We start from the raw sequence: 23,717 nt of genomic DNA, 5'->3' as shown, positions 1-23,717 counted from the left end.
GCTTTGACCACTGTATGCAACCTGACAGTGCCTCACCCCAGCCTGCCACATCTCGGAACCTGTTTGGGACTTAGGCATGTGCAGCCTGGGAATGCAGGGAGCTGGCCTGTGGGGCTGCCTTTGATGAATGGGGGATGCATGCTGGTATAGAAATGCTCCCCCTTTTACCCACACCAGGTCATTTGGAGGTAGATTTCCTCAGGCTCCTCAGATGTTCTGGCTGGCTGGAGCCATGCCCTTGGCGCTGGCTGACCTGAAAAATGCGTCCCTGTGCAGGGTCTTGCCCTTTCCCCGTTTCCTCCCCTGTCCTTTACTCCCGCTCCAGGAATCTTGCTCCCACGTTACTGCCCAGAGCACCATCTCGGCCCTGCTCTTAGGGGGAGCCCCGACTGAGATGTGTGTGTGAGCAGGCTGGCTCAGTCCTCGGTCAGTCAACAGAGTGAAGGCTTCTAGCTCGCAGGGGTTAATCTCAGCCTCAGAGGCTAATCACAAACCATCGCTAGAATTAGCCCGAGGTGACACGGAGAAAAGGTAGGCTATCGTGTGGCACATGTCACCAAATGGTGGAAATAAAAGTCGTGGGCAGTGGCTATTACTTAAAAAAATCATTTTCTTTATTAAAACATCATTTCCCAAGGCACTTCATTAGCTTTCCCAAACATGTGGTTTGGAACCAGGTAAAGCATATGCTGCAGGAGTACCATGGTAACCATGGTGACAATCAGACAAGGGAAGACAGTTACACTGAACACAAGTATCTCCCAATGTCACATGACTGAAGTGAACAACTCCGAAGGGCTGTGAACACGATTTACCTTTCCTCTTCGTAATTTTCCCCGTGATTAGGTACCATGAAAGGGAGCCGCACAACGACATCCGTTTTGGGACGCCGAGAAGTGCTGGTGGCTGAAAGTGCTAAGCCCTTGCCCGGGTGGCGGCTGCAGACCATTATTACCAGAGTGGTTCTGGGTTGACAGAAAAAGACAGACCAGGAGACTGGGGCACCAGTCTTCCTGAGTCTGTTCTGAAGGGTCAATAACTTAAGGAGAAGAAAACGACAAATTGATAACGAGCAGACAACATACGAACAAACAAAACCTCATTATCGTTTGGAGAGAAGAGACAAGTGTGCTTATCTCTCTCTCACCGATGTGCTTCCACTGTGACAGCAGTTTCGATTCGCCTGGCAGAAAACGAGAACAGTAGGTTCTGTGGTGCGTTTGTCATGGGCCCGGACAAGCCCAGTGCTTTGATCAGATGTAAACAAGTCTACCCAGCAGCCACACGGAGTGGCCCAGGAGCTCACATGGCGACGCTGGCCTGTGTTGTGTGCCTGCTCGGGCCCCTCTGAATTAACTCCCTGCAGGCTCGCTCAGCCCTGGGCTCCCCAGACCTAGACCCTCCAGCCCTGGCGCGGCAGCGCTCCCAGTTACCGAGAAAGGGTGAGAAATCCAACTCCCTGTGAGCTGACGTCTTTTCCTTTAAAGTGCACCTTTAGAGGGAAAGATTTGGGGGGTGGGATTTAGACCTCCTGTCTTACTGGGGGGCCTTTTGAGGAAGTCTAAAGTTAAAATGTAAATTTAGCAGATGCCTCTTGTGTTCTTCCGAATCTCACTGGTTCGAGTTCACTTCTTGGGCGGTGCACCCGTCCCTCGCTGTGTTAGGGCATCTCCGAAGCTGTCTGTTGACAGCCCCAGCGTTGCTGGAGGGAAGGTGGCCCTCCAGCACCACGTGCGGCCTCTGAGTCCTGTGCCCGTCTGCCAGCAGGTCAGACACAAGGCCACCAGGATGAACAGCAAGGACCTTCGTCCCTGAAGGACCCCGTGTCCACACAAACCACTGCTGACGGGATTTAGTATTTCCTCTTCGCTGGCTCACTCCTGGGAGGGTGTTAGAAGGCTGTGCTTTTAAGGACTGTGGGGCTTTCTTCACCATCTTTTAATATCCTCGTGTGGCTTGGAGTTTGCCTGTATTTTATTCTATAAAAACAAGCAAAACAAATGTTAGGAGCAAATCTGAAAGAGACATCCTCCAATCTCAAAACAAATAAACCAAATCTAGAACTGAGGCCATCTTGCTGAAGGGGAAAAAAATCAGACAGCAGATCATGAAGGTTTTTGCCGTCTCTGCACTGTCCCAGAGCTGCTGTTGCTGTGGGGACGGACATGGGGACATGGTGGTCTGGGTCCGACCAGAGGGGGCAGAGTTCCACCTCCTCCCCATTGCTAAACCTCTGATGGCTAAACTGGTCCGTGGCGTTTCTGAGAGTTTGTGGGAACTTTCTGCCAGGCCCAGGCCCACAGCATCGGCGTGGTGCAGGAGGCTCCTTACCCCTTGACCCTTAGCATCTGGTCAATGGTGTCTGGCAGAGGGGTGCCGAAGCTCTCTGGGAGGAACAAGGTGAGGATGGCTGTCAGGATGGTTAGACTTCCCATGAGAATGTAGGGTAGGAAGCGATCGTAGGCACCTAGGGCAAAGCAGACACAGCCTGAAACCGGGGTGCGGTTAGACCTGGTTGCCCTCTGGCTGTTTGTGCCACCAGGACTCTCTAAAGGGGGTCACCTGCCCTCTCAGCCTCCGCGTGTCCACAGTCAGAGTTGCCACACTGGAATCTGGCACCTAGACAGGTCTCAGCACCTGGGTCGGCACCGACATGCCCAGAAGTCCAGCAGTGCCTTGTGGTGCAGGGGAGGGGCGCAGAGCCACGATGATTTCCATTCCTATTTCCCAATGCTAGGTTTCCAAAGAACTCTAGATACCTGTCCAGGGACAGAAATAGCTCCTCCACCTCTCCAGGTGTGTTTCAACCCATTCGATTTGCCTACAGGCCAAGCAAGATGTTTCTGCTTGTCAGATCTATGGAGGATGCTTGCCAAGCATTCTGGGTACCCTCAAGCTGGGTGCGCCCCTCCTCGGAGATGTGCCAGTGAGGGGTGTGGGGGGGGGGCATGGCAGCTGCCAGGAGAAAAGGGCTTGGAGGAAGAAGAAATGGTGCCCTGCTACGGAAAATGGCACAAGGCGCATCTTCACACAGCCCGAGCCATTGAGCCACATGCTCCTAGTCACGAGAAGTCTCAGGTCATCACACGTCTTGAATGGACATCTTTCCCTCTTCCCGTTCCCTTTCAACTCTGATTCCAAGAAGAGAGTTCTCCAGCTACATGCACTGCCTTCCTCAGTCGCTCTGAAGTTTCTTAGGATGGGGGGGGGGGGGCTCCTATTCTCTGATGGAAGGCCGAGCGGGGATAAACCAGGAATAAAGCTCCCTCCTCCTCTCACCAGTTTCTAGCTAGTGTACAGGTTGTTTTCCACACGCAAGTGCATGCCACCCCTGCAGCCCCTGCACCTGGACAAGAACCTCCCCCAGGCAGAGGCCCAGAATCAGATGGGTCCCACCTGCCGTGCAGGCCCCTTGTCCTTTCCAGCTCGCAGGGAAGCTCGTGGCGCCTCCACCCACCCCTCCCACGTGCTCTTGTCCCAAGGGACTCACCGAGGTAGATGAAGTAGGGAGACAGGATGCTGCCCAGGCGGGATGCTGTGGAGCTGACCCCAACGCCCATGTTTCTGACCACGGTGGGGTACAGCTCGGCTGTGTACACGTACACCATGGAAAAGGCAGCAGTGATCCCGAACTTGCCCACCATCACCAGGGCGGTGGACAGATAGTACAAGTCTGGAGAGGCAAAGGGAAGGGAAGGAAGTAGGCAAAGGCACCAACCCAGGGTACGCTGCCACTGGGAGTCACGATTTTGGGGGGGCAAGCAATTTCTATAACTTCCTATTGTGGGTTGAGGGGCTACGTCCCTCTAAGTGGTTACTCCTGAGAGGAGGCTGGGATCTGCAGCTGTGTGGGGACATGCGCTTCCCCTCTGCCTGAGGACCACCGGAGTGAGCCCCTCAAGCCCCAGCAAGCTTGCGTCCCTGGCCAGAAGTCACGACACGCCGCTATCAGGAGACCACCAGCTGCAGGCACTGTGTGGCTAACCAATGGCTTTGGACGAATGGGGAGCTTCATTCTCACTCACTTCATGCTTTTGTCCTGCTTAGACCCGACAGTTCACAGACCCGCGGACCCTGGAAATGCTCTGTCCTACCTGCCGGCTGTGAGCGGCCTATGGGTTGCCCGGGGCTCGGCCATGAACTTGCACAGTCCTCCGCTCCCCCACCATGCCACAGCAGGGGCTGTTCCTGGACTGTGCTGCCAGCCTCGGGACCCACAAATGATCCTCAGAGGCCACCAAATGCATGAGTACAGTGACAACTCTAGGTACCACAGGGAGTCCAACTGTTCTATCAATTGTCAACAGGGCTGTCTCCCCCATCTGTGGGGTACTGAGGTAGTTTTAAGAATCAAATCCTGTTAATGGCCTAGGCGACCCACTCTGTGACCTGGCCCCTCCCTTCATCTCTTTCCAGCTCTTTCTCTGTCTTTGAACACACGCCAGGCTCCCTGCCTTTGCTGTCTCTTCAGCCCCCAGGGCTTCTTTCCTAGACTTTTCCACAGCGTTCTCCATCGTTCACCTAAGCTTCCGCTCACCTGCCCTCCCCAGGACCACTGTCCATGACCGCCCTCCATACGCCAGCTCTCCCAGTCCTCCTTGTTATAAAAGTAATGTCTGCACTGCATGAAGCTTTATTTACTTGTTTGTTGCCCGTGTTCTCAACTAGCATGGTGGCTGCAGGAGCGCCCCAGGCTCTGCAGGGGTTTTCACTCCTGCACCACTCACTGGCCACGCCACTCACTGGCCGGGCACAGGGCCTGCCCACTCATTCCCCGAGCTCCTTGTGGCTCAGGTGAATAAGTAATGGAGATGGCTCTCTTTGCTCCCCCTTACCCTGCAGAGAAAAACAGGAATGCCTACACTAACTTGGATCAAGAGGAAAACTGACCACCAACCCCATCTGGTTGCTCCATCCATTTCCCCCAGGCCCAGGCCAGCAGGGCTGTTTGGTCTCAGGAGACACTTTCTCTTGATTTTTGGGCCAAGAAGGAAGATATGCAGGTGAGCGATGATGACATGGTTTTATGCCTTTTATTGACTGGGGAGATGGCCTGCTAGAGGCTGAGTGACTCGGTGAAGACCGCAGATGCACTCGGTCCCTACCTGGGGGCACCAGCTGCACAAACAGGAGCACGATGCCGCCCAGGAAGAGGGCGGTGGCCATGGAGTAGCGCCGGGGCAGGTATCGCAGCAGCAGCCAGGCCAGCACATAGGCCGGGACTTCCACCATCGCGGACAGGAAGCAGTTCATGTAGATATCACCGTGCAGGTTAGGTGTGTCCAGGGAGAGCCCGAAATAGCCCACTGATATGGTCATCCTGAAACAGAGCGCGGAGGCTGGAGGAGCCGCATCCACCTGGCTGCCTCCCCACCTGGGATGACTTTCCAGATACAAATATTGCAGGAAATGCAAAATGATTCCTTCAGGAGGACCGCAGGTTGAAGCGTTGAAGCGAGTCTTACTTCTTAGAACAAAAGAGCACTCCCCCAGCCCAGCGTCAGCTCTGGGCCAGAGCACTTTCAGAGTGTCCCAAACAGCACAGAGACAAGTACAAGTCACAGAATTACTTCATTGGGAAAAAACAAAACAAACAAAAATTCAACTCCAACCTGCCTATTGGCTCTAGAAACCCTAAGCTGAAGCTCTCAGGACACCTACTTTCTGGCTCTCTGCACATCCCCAAACCCAGCACCTGCAGAGCAGCTGGGGAATGAGTCAGGGAGCAGACAGCAGGTGGGGCAGGGTGGGGCCAGGCTGCAGGGACAGGATCAGACAAGGAAGTCGTGGGGTACAGCACCTGGAGAAAGAGCCAGGGCAGACCCTCCATGGCACCCAGCCAGAGAGAGGCCAGCTAGAGGCCTCTGACTCCAGCACCACCACACTCTCAGAGGGGGGGAAGCGCTCCAGGGTTGCTCATGGGCATGCCCTACCCCAGGGTCCCTGGCTGGTCCATGCCCAGTTGGCACTTTCTCTGCAGACTGGACCTCCGTGGGTTAGACTGGACTTCTCTGCAGGCTGAAACCACAGCTTGGAAAGCCATTCCTTGGAAATAGGTGACTCATGGTAGTCCAGATGGCTGGCTGGCTCCCTAGACTGGCTGACTAGTAACAAGGACTCTGAGGCAAAGTCCGCCTTCCTCACTGAGGAGCACCAGGTAGAGAGGCCTCTGATCCCAAGGGTTCAGCCGCTGAGCAAACGCTCTCCCGATACTTGGCTGTGTTCCCTCTCTCTGCCAACTCAACTCCCTCTCTGACACACCTGGTGAAATGCCTCGCTCGTTAGAAGGAACCTGACGAGGACATCCAGGCTGTGGCCCTGCTTCCAGGACAGTCTCCAGACGTCCCGGAAGGAGGGATCCTGCGCTTCCACATACAATCCCAGAAAGTACTCATGGCCTCTGTAACTGAAAGAACATGGGGTCTTAGAGCCTTGTAGAAGGCCTCGCCTGCCGCCCTCAGCCACCGTTGGAGGCACAGGGGAATGGGACCCAGAGCAAGCAAGGGTTCACATCAGGACCTGGAACGATCCCCAAGGTCCCATATTGCCCCCCAAAAGCCCCGCAGCAGATTTCACTCTCCTTTTCTGAAATTCTATCCAGAGCTGTGTCACGCCCGTTTCTTGGAGGGCAAGACACACCCTTTTCACTTGTTGAGGACATGGGCTTTCAGTGCTGGTCTGAGACATGCCTGACAAATTGAGGGTGTGCCAGCCCCGCCAGGGGCTGTGTGTGGCAGCCTCGGGCGGATCCCACTTACGCACCACAGGATTATGGACATGATGGTGACCACGCAGATGTTCCGGGTTCGCAGCAGATCCAGAATGCTGTGGGACGGCTGCTTCTGGGAACTGAGGTCTTGGAGCTGCAGGAGGGAGAAGGGAGGAGACTCAGAGATCCAGTGACAAGCCCGGAACCCTGGCAGCTCTGCTTTCTGTGCCTCTGAGCTGGGGAGATCTTGTTTCCTTCTTGAAAGAAGAGTGAGTCCACTGGCCGAACCTCAGGCAGCGGAAGGCTTCCCCTGGCTTTGTCAGTAACAAATTAGTGATCAAGGGTGAGGAGGAAAAAGAGGTGACCAGTCCCCTCAGGGGACACAGCCAAGGTGAGGCCCAAGCTGACAGCTCTGTCAGGCAGTACCCGACGGTGGCCACGTTCCAGGGAGGCCTCGAGCATCCCTTCCTGCGGCTGGATCCCTGCCCTCTGGGTCAGAGAGAGACAGGGCTGTGGAGTCTGCCGATCTGCTGTATTAAATGAATTCATGTTTTCAGTCTTCATACCATGTAGTTACTGGTCTACTTCCAAAAGCAAAAACATTTCAGATAGAAAAACAGGAAAATTGACCTCAGCTTCACCCAGAGTAACTTCCTATGAAACTCGGCACAGCCAAGGACATTAATAAACCACACGTCTAAACACACTGATGTTTCTTTCTTAAGCAAACCCAGCTTTGGAGCTTGTTTTTCCTGAGTTAGCAGTTCAACAAAAGGTCAGCTTTAGACTTAATGGATCCCTTGAAATAGTCTCATTTCCACGAGGATGCCAGTGGACTCACGGGCTCACCCGGTGGTCCCTCCACTGAAAAGCCACCAAAGTTATCTCGCTTCAGAGTTCTCTGTGCCATCTGCTCCTGCCTGGACCTTTGTGCACGGGAGCCCTTTCCAATCTGCACCCGGAGGCGGCAGGGCTGGTGGTGGCCAGTGGCTTCTCTGCTGCGTGTACCTGTGTACCCAGTCCCTCTTCCCCCAAGCCCCAGGGCTGCATCGTGAGTGTCTCTAGTATGCCTTTTGCACACATTCCAGCAGGATGGCTGGTGGCCATTCTCACAGCCAGTCCCCTGTCTTCCTGCCAGACCAGACACACACTCCAGGACTGTATCTGCCAGCAGTTACAGCATCTGACCTCTTTGCACTGTCACGAGACTGAAGAGAACTGCCTGCTGCAGAGAGGACGGCAGCTGAGAGAGTAGGGAAGCAAGACCCAGGCCTGCAGGCACAGCCGGAGGTTGCTCATGGCATGAGAACAGGGTTTGCAGGGAGGGGTGGGGTAGGGCGAAGGGTTGGACATTGCAAAGGCCTGGCTCTGAGGTCATGCAACAACTAACCACAGGGTGGGGGTGGGGGGTGGAGAGAGAGCACTTTTAACTCCAAATCTGTGTTTGCTTCATATTTTACCTGCGTTATCTTTTTACGATGAGAACCCACCTATGATAGGAGGAACAACAATTTCCCAAAATGCCAACTTTGTGGGGGGATATTGCTCATAAAGAGTGCTTATTATTAAAAGGAATGGTAAGACCATACAATTGCCTGGAAAAGTGGTGCAGAAGTATGGAAACCTAAGACCCACGGGAAAGGTGAAGAGATTTAAGCAGCTGGCACCTTCTCAGCTTCTGAGCTGTGACAGGGCCTGCCAAGGGCTGAGGCTCAGGCAGCGAGAGGGCTGGGCTCCTGTGTGGAGGGAGGGCTTCCGGCCTTTGTGCTGCTGCCCTCAGACCACGGTCCGGGACCCTCCCACCCGCTCCGGGGCAGTGTTTACCTCGCTCGGTTCAAAGATGATGGAGGGGGCGACGATCCCGTTGATTTTGGCTGCCCTGTGGATGATCACCTCTGCCTCTTTAAATCGTCCCTGAGAGATGAGCCATCGGGGGGACTCAGGGATGAACCTGAAGTGCAAGGAGCGATCTCACGGAGGCATTCCTGCCCAACAGAGCGGGTGCAGCCTCAGCAGAGGCGGGAAATGGGGGCTTAGAACCAGAACTAGCTTTGGGGGGTAGATGGCGTTTCCCAGCCAGAACCAAAGCGATGGTCCCCACCACACCCACTACTCAAAGTGAGCAGTCACTACTCGAAGGGTGAGCTTCGGAGTACGCTGGAGTGCACAGATTTAGGAGGGGCCTGCCCAGCACTGTGGGAATCGGCCCCTGGCTGGCCACCTCCTCATTTCCAAAGAATGGTGGTGCCACTTGCTGGACACTATGGAGACCAGGCAAGACAGGCTCCTGAAGCCTGGCTCCTGGCAGGGCTCCACCTGGCCCAGATTCTTGCCCGCCTGTATCCCTGCTTGTCCCTGGCATCTACAGAATTTTCTGCATTGGACTCTTGGCCTCTAGTTTTTCCTCATTCCCACCAGATTCATCCAATTGACTTGTCAGACTCTCTGCCTACTCTTACAAGGCACCTGGGTGCTTTGGAGAATATGTGGAGCTTATTTTCTGCCTGACCAGGTAGCCCCTGCCCTTTGGTCATGGCCAGGATCCACGCTTGTGCTCTGAAGCATTCCCCGCCACACGTGGGGCAGTGCCTTCACCACCCCACCTACAGGGGCCACTCCTGCCTCAGCCCCTCTGCCACAGTCCCTCCCTGGTAAGGAATGGTGTCTTCTCTGCTGGTCCAACTCCTCTGTGTTGGAGGCTCGGGCGGAGCCTGGCTTCCCTGTGTAGCCACCCTGGGGACTCGCCCCCATTGCTCTTCCTCTTCTCCCAGTGCCCGTGTCAGGAGGCCCTGGTGGCAGCACACAGCCAGCAGCGGGGCTTCAGCTGCCTTGTCCTGTGGTCTGATAACTTCCTGGTGGCCACGGAGGACTCCATTGCCTGGCAGCTCCTGCTCCTTCCTCTCCCTGAACTCTGATCTCCCCGGCACAGGGCTGAACACAAGTCTGTTGATGTCTTGGGGTTTTGTTCTGTCTTTGGCTTTTCTGGGTGTGGAGGAAACATTCTGAAACAACTTATAAATAATTGACATTTCCTGTCAGAGAGCCCAGATAGGGGTTTGTGGGTTGCTGCTGCCCCCTAGTGCAAGCCGGAGAGAAGACGTCCTGTTGGTGGTCACCCCCCGGGCCCTGTGTCACACTCACCACCAGAGCAGTGCGCACAGCACCCCCGGCACAGTCAGCGCCAGCAGCAGCATCCGCCAGTCTCTGATGAAGTAAGCAAACAGTGGCAGCAGCATGTAGCCAAAGGCGTAAAATATGCACACTCCTAACGTAGAGAATACGATACGCACTGACTTGCTGAGAATTTCTGTGCCTGTTCGAAACAAGGAAGGTGTTGTGTGAGTATTTAATGTAGGCTGTTTCCTTATTAATCTTCTCTTATATAAAAACAAGAAAGCGGCCAGAATTATCTCTAAGTTTCAAAGCCCTCGTGAGGGACGGGATTCTGAACCCAGCCCAGGGTGACCGCCTGCTGGGGGTGCCGCATTGTGGCCTCTCAGTGACAGGTTGCTCCTGAAAATGCCATCACTTCCTGAAGCTGCATGCTAAAAATGCCACACCAGGCCTCAAAACTTAGTCCTCACACAAGGAAGAATTCATCAAAGGGGAGAGGTCATTGCTAAGGCCGCCCATGCTAACTGTTATCCTCCAAGGAAAACATATTCTGTCAGGTGTGAAGAGAAAGAAATAATTCTTTCACAGATACAACCCAGGAAACCCAAAGGCCAATAAGCTAGAGTCAGAGTCCTGCAAACAGGGAGACGGGTCGTTATTCCACGAGAACAGCTCGGAGCCCTGCAGCCTGAGCTCTGTGCTAAGGCCCAGAGGCCCCACGCGTGAAGCCCGTTCCTAGCGATCGTTCTTGCCAGTGTTTGCAGAAGAGGCAGTTTTCTTCCTCGGCCCTTGCTCTTCACGCACACCTCCCTCTTCCTTGGCTACCTCAGCCCCGGGTGGTGGCAGGCCCTTTTCTCATGGAGGATCTTGGGTGAGTTCTCGTAAAATGGCCATCGAGTACCAGTGAGACCGAGGCGCCACGCCTCGGAGGCCAGGACAGAACTGGGATGCAGCGGTTCGGCTGCTGTGCTGCGGGGCCCACGGCTGGGTAACAGGTGGGCTCGGTTTCCCTGCCTACAAACTGGGTTCTCCCAGAAGCCCTGGTCAGTGTTGCTAGAGGCCACTCCCCCTTGGGGACAGCACAGCTGTCTCCCGGAAGTGGGTGGTGAGCTGCTGGTCAAACACAGGATCAAGTGCTCAGCTCCAACCTGAGGGCCATACCCAGGACAAATGCAGCCACATAGTTGGAGATCTGGCCCATGCCTACAATGAAAAACAGCACGGCAAACATCTCGAAGTTCTTGGAGAAGACCTGCAGGAAGCTGAAGCCCGTCTGCACAGCCATGGTCACGAACAGCACGTTCTTCCGACCGAACCTGGGAAGGAAAGGGGAGGGACAGAACTGGCTGAGAGGAGGTGGCAGGAACACACCCCACCAGGAGGGGCTCTTCCCAGGACCCTTCAGGGAGGGGTGGGACAGAGCTGCCGGGTCCTCTGGTGCAGGGACAGCCCCAGTCGACCGGTCCCTATGCTGTTATCCACCCCACCCCTCCTCCTCAGGACCAACATGGAGCCTGGGCACCAGGGTGCCCCCAAAGGCAGTGCCACAATTATGTTCATGTTCGCAAAGGATTACAACACACTTATGCTGCTTAAAGCCATACATTTATAATGCATTAAAAGAAAAAAGAACCGGTTTACTTTGGAGGGTGATGGAGAAACAATTTATGATAAATGAAAACTGGTAAATAAAGGGGATGAAATATTTGTCCTGACTTTCCTGTGCCAACTATGTGAATAACCGATCATAGATGAGGGGAAGCATCATTTTATAAAAGTATTCCAACCGTTAAATGAAAAAGAAGTGATCAAACCAGAGCATCACATTTTACGGCCCCCGACCAGTGAACAGACGTGGGCACTGTGTTTCAGTGACTGTCACGCCCCCGGGAGACCAAGCACTGTAGGAGTCCTCCACTCTCGCCCACAGGACTGAACCTACATCTGATCTCGTCTCTAGATCTAGCAGCCAATTTGCAAGAAATACAGAGAGAAGAGGAATCTGCCGAACCACACCATGAGCGGGCAATCGGTCGAGTCCAGCTGGGGGAATTCTAGAGGCGGACCAGCCCAGTGTTCTTTAAAAACCAACTGGGAGGCAAAGGCAGGGATGGCAGGCGAGTCCCTAGACTGAAGGAGACTAAAACCCACAGGGAAGTGATTATAATAAAAGTCAGGCTGGTGGTTACGTGTGGGGTTAGGACACATGGACAGGGCTTCCCGGTGGCCAGCAAAGATCTATTTCTAATTTGGTGAAAGTTACGAGGTTGTTCTATGTGGTTTTCTGGATCTGTGTTCAATTTAAAAATTTTTTAAATGTTGGATTTTTTGGTGGTTTTTGTTTTGTTTTGTTTTGTTTTAAAGACAGTGCCACAAATGGGGAAGAACAAGTCAGCCAAGTTCATTCAACCCACCAGACTCAGCCTGAATCTGGCCAGGGCAGCAACACCCATTTTCATCTGATGAATGTTTGTTTGAACATCTATTATACACTAGGCACTGGGGATATATCTGAGTTAGAGAAAAGATGCCGTTTCTGCCCTCAAGGAGCTTACAGTCTGTAGGTGGAGAGGCAGATAGTGATCACATTTCAATCAAATGGCTCCGTCACTCAATGCTCAGGTCCACCCGAAGGCATGGGTGCCGAAGGGGCCGCCCCCAGGTCCACAGGGACACGACCAAGGAAGCTGTCCTGGGCGGACGGTAGAGACTAGGGGCTCGGGTGTCCAGGGAAGGCCTCCCTGATGACGGGACACTGAAATGAGGTCTAAAAAAACAGTCCCTGTTGATGAGGGGGAGCAGGGCACCAAACATTCAACAATGTTCACAGCACAGCGGGGAGCCCAACGTGAATTACCTCGCCATTTCTGATGGGCGCTCTGAAGGAAAGGCCCGAGGAACCAGGGTGACGTAAACCAGGGACCCTGGGTCAGCCTGCAGGGTCCAGGAAGGCCACCAGGTGGGGTGGGGGATGCATCAGACCAAGGGGAGCACAAAGCGTGGCTGGGAGGGGCATGACAAACACGGGGGGGGGGGGGGGGGGGGGGCAGCATGGCTGAAGTCGGCTGGTCACCAGGAGACTGCAGGGGTGGGCAGGAGCGACCTGCACAGCCTTGCAGCCAAGGCAAAGAGTTTGGTGCTTCTACTCAATGCAGTGGGGTTGTTTTAGTTTTGAGAGCTGATTTTTTTTTGGGGGGGGCATTTAACTAGGCAGAGGTCAGAGATGTTCTAGACACCCTAAAATGCCCAGGATAGCCTCCTAGAGCCAAAAATTCTCTGGCTCAAAATGTCAGTGTCCAGGTGGGGAAGCCCTGGGCTAGATGGAGACTGTGTTCTCCCCCTGCCCCCTGGCATTTTCCTATTACAGGAGCACCCCACATGCCACCCAAGGGCAGTCCCTCGCTGCAGGCAGGGAGCTGTAACCTCCACCCCTTCCTTCACTGCCCATAGGCTCCCTGGGATGGCGGCAAAGAGAAAGACCAGGGAACGCTGACACAGGCCCAGCCCCTTGGCAGTCCAGGGCTGGGGCCAGAAACACTCACGCTTCAAGTATGCCAGCAAACGTCCGACTTACACATGCCCACAAAACCAGGAAATATTGGTCTACCTCTTCCCAGGGCTGTGCCTCTCATAATTCCTGCACATAAAGGTAACTCAATACCATATAAAAGGCTTTGACAACCCAGGGTTATTTTGTTGATCTTGAATTTTAGCCTTACTCATCTGTCAGAATGAAGGCGAAACCTTTGTCCTACATAAAAAGTTACTATTGGTATCCTAGACAACAGGTTAAGGTAATGAATCTATTGCTCTTAGGTAATTTGATCATCTTAGATTTTGGACTGGCTTCTTAGAGGTAATGAGAAGAGAAACTGTCCCCCACACAGAGCCTGGGGCCCCCCGAGGGGGTGAAGACAACCTAGAGGGGTGGTGCTGGGAGCTGGAGGCAGGGGCTACAGCCAGAACTGCTGTGCTTACAGCTCTTGCATTTACTGGGCTCAAAAGATCCTGTTGAAAAGCAGTCTGTTGACAAAATTTTTTTAGAGTTTTGAAAAACACTAAACCAGCACTTCTGAAGGCTAATGTAGTCCTTAACATACTCATTTTGTTTCCGTCTCCTTAGATCTCTGGAACTTAAACACTTTCCTGAGGCCGTCAGGGTCTTAGGCTAGCCCTCAAAGACCACCTGACCCATGACACAGCTGACCCAGAAAAATGCACTGAGATTCCCTTCTGACCCTGGGCTGACTCCTCCTTGTTCTTCCCCAGAGTAACTCCTGAGTCTCAGCTGCCATGCAGCCCTGGGGAGGGACTGCCCGCCATCCCACTTGGATGGACACCCCCTTCTCACTCTACATTCTCACCTGGCAATCTCATCCCCGTGTGGGGCTGTGACGAGGGCTCTGTGAGCTGATAGTTTCTGAGTCTGCTTCTGCAGCCCAGACCTCTCATGGAGCACCAAATCCACACCTCCAACTGCATACTCATTCTCGAAGTCACCCCAAACTCAGTATGTTCACACTGACCTCACCCTCTTCTCCTATGAACTCGGTCCTCTTCAGTTTGTTGCTAAGAGAAGGGTGTTGTCATTGACCCTCTCTGCACCTCCTGCATCCAGCCCACAGCCACCACTCCGAGCTCCACCTGCAGTCTGCTCCAAGCCACCACCACTTCCCACATCAACTATTGTGATAATCTCTTAATTAGTCTCTCCATAATCATTCTTGCTTCCTCTGTCAATCCTCTCTCCACAAAGTTATCAAATAACCTGTCAAATATTGCAAATCTGATTATGTCATACTCCTGCTTTAAAAAACTCTCAGTGGCTCCCCAAGGCTCTAGGGCCGAAGCCCAAGCCCCTAACTCTCATCCGCTAAGCCCACCTGCTTGTGTGCATAGGTCTCCACCTGCCTCACCACTTCGCCTCTGGCCACTCTCCACGCTCCACAGAGGACATTTCTGCAGTCCTGATGTGCACTGTGCCTGTTCTTGAGTCTAGGCTTGAGTTCGTGAGGCTTTCTGCGCCCGGGATGCTCTTTGCTCTCTCCACCCTGGTAGCTGGTGAACTTGCATTTGTCTTTCAGCTCCTGGCACATGCTTCCCTTTCTCGGGGCAGCCTCTCCTGGCCTCCTCTGTCAGACCCTCTCTTAGCATCTGCACCTTGCTGTGTCACTTACTGCCACCGAGGATAACAAATGCTCCCCTCAATTAGCTGTTTAATGCATTCTACCTCGCTAGAAGGCGAGCTCTGGGAGAGTGGGGCCCTAGAACAAAACAGAGGACCAAGACTCTCCGGGCCCAAGTCTGGCTCTGCTCCTGCTGGCTCTGTGACAACTGGGCGAGTCACTGAGCTCCTCTGGGTCTCGTCTTCCCCGTTTATAAAATGAGAATACTAATATTTCTTCCTTCATGGGGTCACGAGGTTAAATTATTTAATTGGTACAGTGCTTCTCAGAGTGCCTGGCACATATTAGGTGCTATGTGTGTGTTAATAAGTATCAGTGATCGGCTGATACGTGCTGCTAGATTAAGGATCTGGGGTCGCACAGGCCTCTCCCAGGAAGGGGCAAACATCTGTGGCTCATCTAGACTCACCAATCAGGGGTCATGGCCTACTTAACTCAGTGCTTACTGGTGACGATAGGAATTTGTCCTTCCTTTTTAAAAAAACATTTTTTAAAAGATTTTATTTTTATTTACTTTTAGACAGATAGAAAGGGAGAGAGAAAGAGAGGGAGAGAAACATCAATGTGTGGTTGCCCCTTGTGCAGCCCTCACTAGGGAGGGACCTTGCCTACAACCCAGGCACGTGCCCTAACTGGGAATTGAACCAGTGACCCTTTGGTTCACAGGCCAGCACTCAATCCACTGAGCCACACCAGCCAGGGCTGTCCCTCCTTTTTTTAATTGCTGGGTGATACTCTGGAAAAAAAAAACAATCCAGGGGAGAAATGCATGTATTACTCATGAGGGAAGACTCTCAGGCAAGGACAATAAGCCATAGACAGATATGTGCCAAAGCATCACCCTGAATCCGTGCTACAGGGTAAAATGGCTTTGTTCTCATACAACACGACAATCTCGTCCTGAACTTCTCTCTTAGAGACCCCAACCAGCTGGGATGAAGCTAGGTGACACAGGGTGGCCAAGGACCTTGCTGAAGGTCACTCTTCTCACCATGAGCTTCTCCGACAGACCCTGCAGCTCTGGGGTGGAGAGATAACAAGATGACAGACCCCTCTGAGAACATCACAGAAACTCCACACCTCTCTCCAGAAAAATGCTCACATACAACCTCTAAAATTTTGCCTATAATTTCAAGAGCACATCAACTCCTTAGAGTTAACAGCCTTGGAACTCTATAAATAACCTGCTTATGGATGAAAATGGCACATTTCCTGCTTGTTGTGAAGAAGTGCCATAACCACAGGCCAGGTGAAGGCATCGGCCCTCTGGGCCCGAGTCCTGCCCTCCCTGCCACTGCCAACTACTGACGTCTCCTCTCACCTCGCAGACGGCAGTGGCTTTGGGAACATGGTGGCAGCCAGCATGGTGCGCCTTAAGATCTACAATACAGTGTGTGCGCATGTGTGTGGTGTCCAGCTCTCCCACACTTGGGGACACGAAAGGGTCACCCTCACCTGGGGAGGGCCAGCCCAGTTGGCGCAGAAGTGACCCACGGCCTATTTCCTGGCCAAACCCAGCTGATCAGCCTGGATACGCTCAGCTCGGGCTGTTGCATTCAGCAGGAATTCGGGAGAGGAGGTTGTTAGCTCTCTTTACTCGGTGTGGCATTTGGACTGTAGGCAGGGCTTCCCTTTCTTTTAACATACCAGGTCCTGGGCTGAAAGGACGCTACCACTTGAAGTTGGGCCCCAGGCGCATGCACACCCCCTGCTCAGTGCTGGGGTCCCCTGCCACTTTGGCAGATCAACACCCACCTTACCTGTCTGAGAGCTGCCCCGAAATGAAGGAGCCCACCAGCACGCCCCCGAAAAACAAGGAGATTGTGAGCGGGGCCTTCCAGTCGTCCTCACACACCAGGTTCCACTGTAAGAGAAGCAAAGGGAGTATTATTCACTTCTTTTAAAACTGTTGGAAATTTAAGCATTCTTGGAAAATGCAATCAGAACATCCCGTGTCCCTGCGCTCTGTTTACATGACCACGTGGGTGGGAGAGTTCATTCAGGCAGCCGTGGCCGATCTGGGCAGCCATTCAGGGCACAGGCACCCCCTCACAGAGAGACTGGGCTCCGTCCCTGTTGGGCCTTTCACGGCTGTTAGCCCCATTGTTTTGCTTCTACTCTGAGGAAGGGGGAGGCAGGGAGCAAGTGCTCTGCCTGTGTTCTAGTCCAGGTGAAGGCGAGGCCTCTCACGGTCACTTGACCCCTCTGAGGGACCCGGATGGGTGCAGGGCTGTGGACGGGCAGGGCACCCCTCCCGTGGGGTCAGGTCATGACCAGGACCGCATGGGAGTGGTTTGGGAGCAGGGCTCTGGGGCTCCCAGGGTCAAGGCATCCAGCAAGGAACCGAGGCCAGAGGCCTGAGACGCACACCTGCAGCTGTTCCTTCAGCTCTGCTCAGGCCCCCACCGCAGGCCTGTAACTCTGGGTCCTTCTGGTGATATTTAGAGCCAGGGTCCCTGATGCTGTGTTAACACCAGGCCTGCTGACAGCCAAGAGCTCTGAGCTGGGAGTTAAGAAACTGGGTTTGAGCCTCTATTCCACTGTTAACTGGTTACCCATCCCCAGACAAGAGCCCCCCTCATTGCGCCTCAGTCTCCTCATTGGTAAAACAGGGGCTGGGGCAGGGAACAGGCTGCACAGCTAGAGGGCCCTAGCACCCAAGGCACAGTTCCATCTACGGCTACCATACAAAGAGGTCTGCGGGCGTGGGGAAGCAGCTGGACAACTCAGATGTGAAGTCGCTCCGGCCGAACAAGGGGCCAAGAGGAGGAAAGGACAAAACAGGAAGCTTGGTGGTTCCCAGAAAAATGTTCAGAACAGAGGGATGGCGCTCAGCAGTAACTAAGGCCACCCGCCAGGGAATTCAGACCCTTGCTTGCCTGGCGCCAGGCTGCTGGCCCGCCCTCCACGGAGTCTGCAGGCTCCGCACTAACACAGAGAAGCAGGGGAGTGTGTGGCTTCTAAGAACAAGGCATCTCTTCCAGGCTAAGTGCGGAAGGAAAACAAGTCTGCTTCTCTGCCCTGCTGGGTGGTGTGTGCGCACAGAGCCCCCAGGCACCTCAGAGGGGTGGGGGGGAGTCCTCAGGCTGCACATGAAGATCCTTGCAGCTGATGATAAGGATCGCCTGGCTGAGAACGGGGAGGGGGGGGGTCCACCCCAGGGAAGAACAGAGGGTCTCCAATGCCTCCATCTAGGGGAAGTCCAAGACAGCAGGAGGCCAGAATCTCAGAGCACTAAGGTCTGAACGCTCAGCAATGGCAACCTTGCTCCCTCCGCAGCTTCAGCGGTGCCAGTGCCCAGACAGCCCCCTGGGATGTGGCTGCTAAAGCCAGGATAGGAGTGGTGGGGTGTCAGAGCTGAGGGACTCAGGGATGGGTGCTGGCCTCTGGTGTTGGGTAGGGTGGCGGGCAGGTCATGGCCACTGCTGCTCCTCCATGCGATGGGATCTATTTCCAGCTAGCACATACTACTTTTGTGGCAATAGACCTTTTTTTTTTTTAAGAAAAATGAATAAGGACTCAGTAGCCGTTTCTCAATAGCTCTCTCATGAGGGTTGGGAATAATATAGCTGGGCTAGACTAGAAATACTGCAGTGAGTTTGGGGGTGTAGTCCCCCCAACCCACGTCAGGTCTCCTGATACAGGCTTTTAGAGAAATACGGGCTAGTGAGGAGACCAGGTGACCAGTGTTCACCTTGGGACAGGCTCCTCCAGCTCTCACCGCTTCAGCCCTGCCACTCGGTCTCTACCCACCACTGACAGTTCTTGATGGCTCTCAGGGCTTGGGTTTGGGTCCTCTGAAAGCAAACGTAGGCTAACACTTCCTACTGGCCACAGGGGAGGGGGTGGTTGTGTGTAGGGTAAGGAAAGGTAACAGGTCTCAAAAAAGGAACACAGCAGCAGGTATAACCAGGTCCCACCTCGCCTATCCACTTACCTGTCAACCACCAGATGGACTGCAGTGGGCTTTAGGACTTGGCCAGAACCCTCCCCAGGAGGGGCAGGATGAGAACCCTCCTAGGTTATGTACCCTGGGCCTGTTGTGTTTACAAAGGAATCCAGCATTCCTACACTGAGCTCCTGGCTCCCCAGCTGTCACTAAAGCAGCTCCAGCTCAGCTCACGATGCTTCCACCTGGTGCACGGGACAAGCTGTACTGGCTGATGATAACAGGCATCAATGTTAGAACTAAGTCTGTGGGTTTAAGATTCAGGTCACAAGTCTAGCATCGTGATCCCTCAGCTGGGTGGGCCATGAGGACCCACCTGAAAAAATCTGGGAGCGATTCCAAGAAGGGGCCTAGACTTGCTATCCTTCTTGGCAAGAAATGTGCCTTTCATGTCCGTGAAAGCTTTTCATACTGCACATTTTAGTTGTGTGTGGTTTATTTTATGTCACGTCTACCTCCACACAGTTGTTGAAATTTTTGAAGAGAGCGAGAGAGAAGTGTGTATCTTGCACATAGCATGCAATCGGTGCTGCTTCCTGGTTACGGGAAGTAGAGCAATGATGTTGTTTTCCAGAACGAAGTGTTCTTACCTGGGAGCTGGCTGGAAGGGAGAAGAGACAGACCGTGCCACTGGGCAGAAGCTCTTCCCTGGGACGTTCCCAGCCTGAGCGCTTCAGCGGTCAGACACACTGGTCGGCACCACAGTTACTGGATGCCATCTACCCTGCCCATGGTCCGTTCTGCTCCCCGCTGCCGTGAGTGGCCGATCCCTGCCCCAGGGCTGTCAGGGCAAGGGGATGAGGTATCTGCCAGAACCCCCCCAACACCTGGCAGAGCCCGGCTGAGGGGAGACTCGGTAGGTGTTTGGTATGCAGTGAGCAGCCAAAAGAGCAGAGGGCTGTGAATCTTCAATGCTACAGCACCCTTTGGGCTTGCCTGCCCAAAGCCAAGGTGAACCCTGAACTTCGATCTCTAGAGCAGATTTTCTTTGCTTCCTCAGCCCCCTCCTTGAGTCAGCTGTCAGAACTTTGACCCTGGATCAAGGTTCTCAGACACCCAGAAAAAGATCAGTCTGACCCCACAGACCAGATGGGTCTGTCGGGACAGCACGTGCCCAGTGAGGGGCTGCTCTGGCTTGGCACGAGCTGCAAAGGGTCTGCACTCCCCTTGAGTTCGAGAAGTCGGCAAGGGCACAGCAACACTGTACAAGCTGCAGGTCTGTTCCGACTTGCCTCCCAGAGTCAGCCTAGCCCCACCTCCCTGGCTGACGTGGTCTTTCCCTCAGGTGATGTGGGCTGCGGTCAACAGTGGGGCAACAGTGGGGGCTCTCCTACCTCACAAGACTATGTATGACATAAGGCTGCCAGAAAAGCTAGTCCAGAGAAAGAGGCTTTCCAGGACAACAGAGGGTGAGTCAGAGTCCTGGCGAGGGCTGGGCAGGGGGTTTCTGGGAAGTAGAGACAGGCAGGGGTTAAGGGGACAAAGAGGACCACCAGGCCGTGGCTTGAAGAGACCCCAACTCATGGGTGCAAAGGAACTTTTCTTTTCTGCAGGCTGGGCTATGCAGATACCAAAAAGCAGGTGGGCCAGGTAGGCTGAGAAATCGCCCAGGTTCCCAGAGGAGGGGCAGCCCTGGGTCGAGAAGCACTCGGACTGGAGCAGCACCACAAGGTGGGGTGGCTGATTCCCCCACCTCAGGGATGACAGAGAAGTCAGAAAAGGGGCCAGCCTAGAAGGGGGGGGGGGCAACTGTTCCTGGAGTGTGGAAGAACAACCTCTTTCATTTCCTAAATAGTGCCCCCTTCTTTCTGCCAGTCCCAGCGCCTTGTTATAGACCCACACAGGGGCAAGCCCCAGTCCCTGGGATGGGAGATTACATTTCCTTTAAAATACTTCGGTCAATGCTTTCCAACCACCCTCAAGTTTCCCTTCTATAAATGAAACTGTCCTTTTCTTCTTCAGTTCTCAAACTTCAGGCAAAATTTCTTAAATTATTCACTTACCCATTCAACAAAAATTTCCTGCGTACCCACCCTCTGTATCCAGTACCAGCCAGGACCTGCAGAGATGCAAGGATGTAAATCCACCACCAGCTTTAGGATTTACATGTACACACTTTAATTTCAACAACGGCAGAAATCACACAGGGGACATGAGGTTTTCGTCTCCTGTTGAAAAATGTGACTAGGAATTCAATACCAGTGTCCTTATAACACGTCCACATTTGCTGTGGGGCAGAGGGCAGGCCTGGGGACATTTAGCAGGCGTGGGACTAGCTGCAGTGGTCAGCATGCCAGGCCTGGGTTGAAAGAAAACGAGCCTTAGAAAAACTGAGTCAGAATGTTAATGCCACGGCTTCTAACAAGGACTGTTTACTGAATGTCAACTCAGGCATCTCCAGACAAAGGGCTAAGTGAGGTATTAATCTGGCCTCCCGGTAAAGACTGGCAACCTGTCAGTAGGTGAAAGGGCACACAGCTCTTACGAAACTGCTAAGACGGTGAAATAAATAGACTAAATATAAAAATGGACAAGCTGACATTGGTAGTAACACAGCTCAAGGACCCTCTGGCACAGCCACCTTTTGGAGGCTACTCATCAGCGCAACCACCACCCTCAGCCAAGGGCAGGGCGAAAGCAGCGAAGCAAGAGCAGATGATGACAGTAAGCCAAGGGATCCCAGGGGTGGGGGTAAAACCTAGAGATGCCATATGCTTCTTCTGACTTCCTCCTTCCATGAGCAGCCAGAAGCAGAATTTGCAGAGTCTCCTGTGTTGTGGAGTATGGCTTCCCTCTGCAACCTCTGCCTGCCACCAGAGGGACAAGTCTCTGCTTTCACAGCTCTTATTGGCTTTCAAGACTTGCTTGAGTCTAGGACCAAGGATTTGTGATGATGGGAAATTGTATGTGGACTCTTGGGCCACAAAACACAGTCAGCTACCTCCATTCAGTGCTCTTTTGTCAACACCTCAGGACACTAGAATGATATTGCTACCTGTGAAATTCCAGTGGGGCTCCCCTTCAGCCCCCTCCCTCTGAACTCTGACCTCATCTACGTTGTTTCTAGCTGTTCCAGACTTTGCATCTGCTGAGCTGAACACTCCAGACTCATTGAGAGGCCTCCTCTTCCAGGAAGCCTTTCCTAATCTGCAAATCCCTGATCCTGACACTCAGTGAACCTGTACGCCCTGGTGCCTGTCAAGGAGGCTCCTTCACAGTCCTGCCTGCTTAGTTCTGCTGAGACCCCAGTGAGTTAGTGCCAGTGTCTAAGTACGACACAAAGCACATTCACACTCACCCATTAGCATCATGTCATATGTCCAGCTCTAACGACTCTCAGCAGGGGACAAAGACACCCAAAACAAAAAATCCGAGGGGCTGGGGAATGAGAAATTCGCTTTCTCCCCACTTCCTATGAACTTAGGTTGTATGCTTTAGCTACAGCATTCCAGGTCAGCAAATCACCCTGAACAGATCCCCAGGTGCAGGGATCCTAACAGGCTGATAACCAACCACTAGCAAGAAGTAAACTCTTCCTTAGAAGACATGATCAGACTGTCATTTTGGGGTGAGGGTAGGTGGAGAAAGAGTAACTGGAAAAAGAAAAAAGAAACAGCTGTACATAAATGCTTCCCTTAATTTTAAAAGTTCAGGAAAGAAAAGGTGAATTTCTTTTCTCTCTGACAGGTGCCAAGAAGCTAGAAGAAAAATGGCGACAGTCCCTTGGCCCTGGCCCTGGGCCTGCTCAACACTCTCATCCCAATTGGAGGAAGTCGCTGACCACCAGGGCCTTAGAGCATCTCGCAGGGGCCGCCAGGGACTTCTTAGCTCCCTCTCCTGGATGGCCATCAGGGCAGATGGCCAGGTTGACACCCTGCTGTCAGAGGGCATCTCTGGCTGGAAGTCAACACGCAAAGCGTTCCGAGCCATCTGGAATGGAGGACACAAAATCATCGCTAGCTAGTGTGTTGGGGGAACAGGAATGGCAACATCAGCACCCACCTTGCGCGGGGTGGACTGCGTGACCTCAAAGACTGGGAAGGTCCTCCCCACACCCCGGTCTTCGGCCCCAGCGCGGGGCTGGTACTCACCTCAGTCACGATGGTGGACAGGTAGATGTCCCGGCTGAACTCCCAGCCATCCAGGCAGCTCTCCTGCTCCAGCTGCTCCAAGTCCACATCGCGCACCGGCTCCAGCCCCAACGCCGAGAAGTTGGCAATCGCCGCGAGTCGGTAGCGCCGGCAGTTGTGAGGCACCAGACGGCCGTCCTGCAGCCGCAGAGGGATACTGTGGTTGCGCCAGGCGCTGCTCAGGTTCGCGCTGTCCGGCACCCGGCAGCGGTGCTCCGGGGTCCCCATCAGGAACACGGAAGACAGGCCGTTGAAGCCGTTGGGGATGATGCTGGCGCTGAGGAGAAAGAAGATGAGGCGTTGGAAGGGTCCCCACTCGCCCAGGAAGGCGGTCACCTCGTCGTAGTCCCGCATGCCACCCGCAGCTGCCTGCGGCGCCCCGCGCGGAGCTGGGGGACTCGGCGGCGCGCAGACGCGGGGCAAGGAGGGCGTGTGCGCGTGCGCGCCGGGCCTCTCCGGCGCGACCGAGCGAGGGACAGACGGTGTCCGCTGAACTAGCAGGATCGCGAGCTCCCGCCGCCGTAGCGGCCGGGCCGCAGCCTCCGGTCTTACATAGAGGGCGAGGCAGAGGAGGGCTCTGGGCCGGCCGCAAGGCCCACCCCCGCACCCCGCAGAGCAGCGCCGAAGTG

The 23,717-nt window shown here is 54.0% G+C and overlaps 1 protein-coding gene across 2 annotated transcripts; it reads right to left on the bottom strand.

The window, feature by feature from the left end:
• Nucleotides 1-590: 590 nt before the first annotated feature.
• On the bottom strand, nucleotides 591-23,686 carry SLC22A5 (solute carrier family 22 member 5). Of its 2 annotated transcripts, XM_028529021.2 has the most exons (10): nucleotides 23,050-23,686; nucleotides 16,770-16,873; nucleotides 10,985-11,139; nucleotides 9,851-10,022; nucleotides 8,534-8,660; nucleotides 6,763-6,863; nucleotides 5,106-5,320; nucleotides 3,491-3,673; nucleotides 2,332-2,467; nucleotides 591-1,979 (listed from the first exon to the last, which is right to left on the bottom strand). In XM_028529021.2, the coding sequence occupies exons 1-10, from the start codon at nucleotides 23,440-23,442 to the stop codon at nucleotides 1,892-1,894; spliced, it is 1,674 nt and encodes a 557-aa protein (XP_028384822.1). In that variant the 5' UTR covers nucleotides 23,443-23,686; the 3' UTR covers nucleotides 591-1,891. The 2 variants fall into 2 exon arrangements, with proteins under 2 accessions (XP_028384822.1, XP_035870188.1); XM_036014295.1 differs by lacking the exon at nucleotides 10,985-11,139 and having other exon boundaries at nucleotides 9,851-9,913.
• Nucleotides 23,687-23,717: the final 31 nt, after the last annotated feature.

The sequence above is a fragment of the Phyllostomus discolor genome, chromosome 13 (assembly GCF_004126475.2).
Source record: "Phyllostomus discolor isolate MPI-MPIP mPhyDis1 chromosome 13, mPhyDis1.pri.v3, whole genome shotgun sequence".
In the NCBI taxonomy this organism is placed as follows: domain Eukaryota; kingdom Metazoa; phylum Chordata; class Mammalia; order Chiroptera; family Phyllostomidae; genus Phyllostomus; species Phyllostomus discolor.
The sequence above is the reverse complement of the archived record's forward strand: the minus strand, read 5'-3'. Positions and strand labels throughout refer to the sequence as shown.

What these genes read in the sequence shown, in the direction of transcription:
- SLC22A5 (XM_028529021.2), bottom strand. Translation starts at nt 23,442, where the DNA reads ATGCGGGACTACGACGAGGTGACCGCCTTCCTGGGCGAGTGGGGACCC. An exon ending in TGTGGCTGCATTTGTCCTGG is followed by an intron (nt 10,023 to 10,984) that starts GTATGGCCCTCA and finishes TGTTTCGAACAG; the next exon opens with GCACAGAAATTCTCAGCAAG. An exon ending in ATCATGTCCATAATCCTGTG is followed by an intron (nt 5,321 to 6,762) that starts GTGCGTAAGTGG and finishes GCTCTGTTTCAG; the next exon opens with GATGACCATATCAGTGGGCT.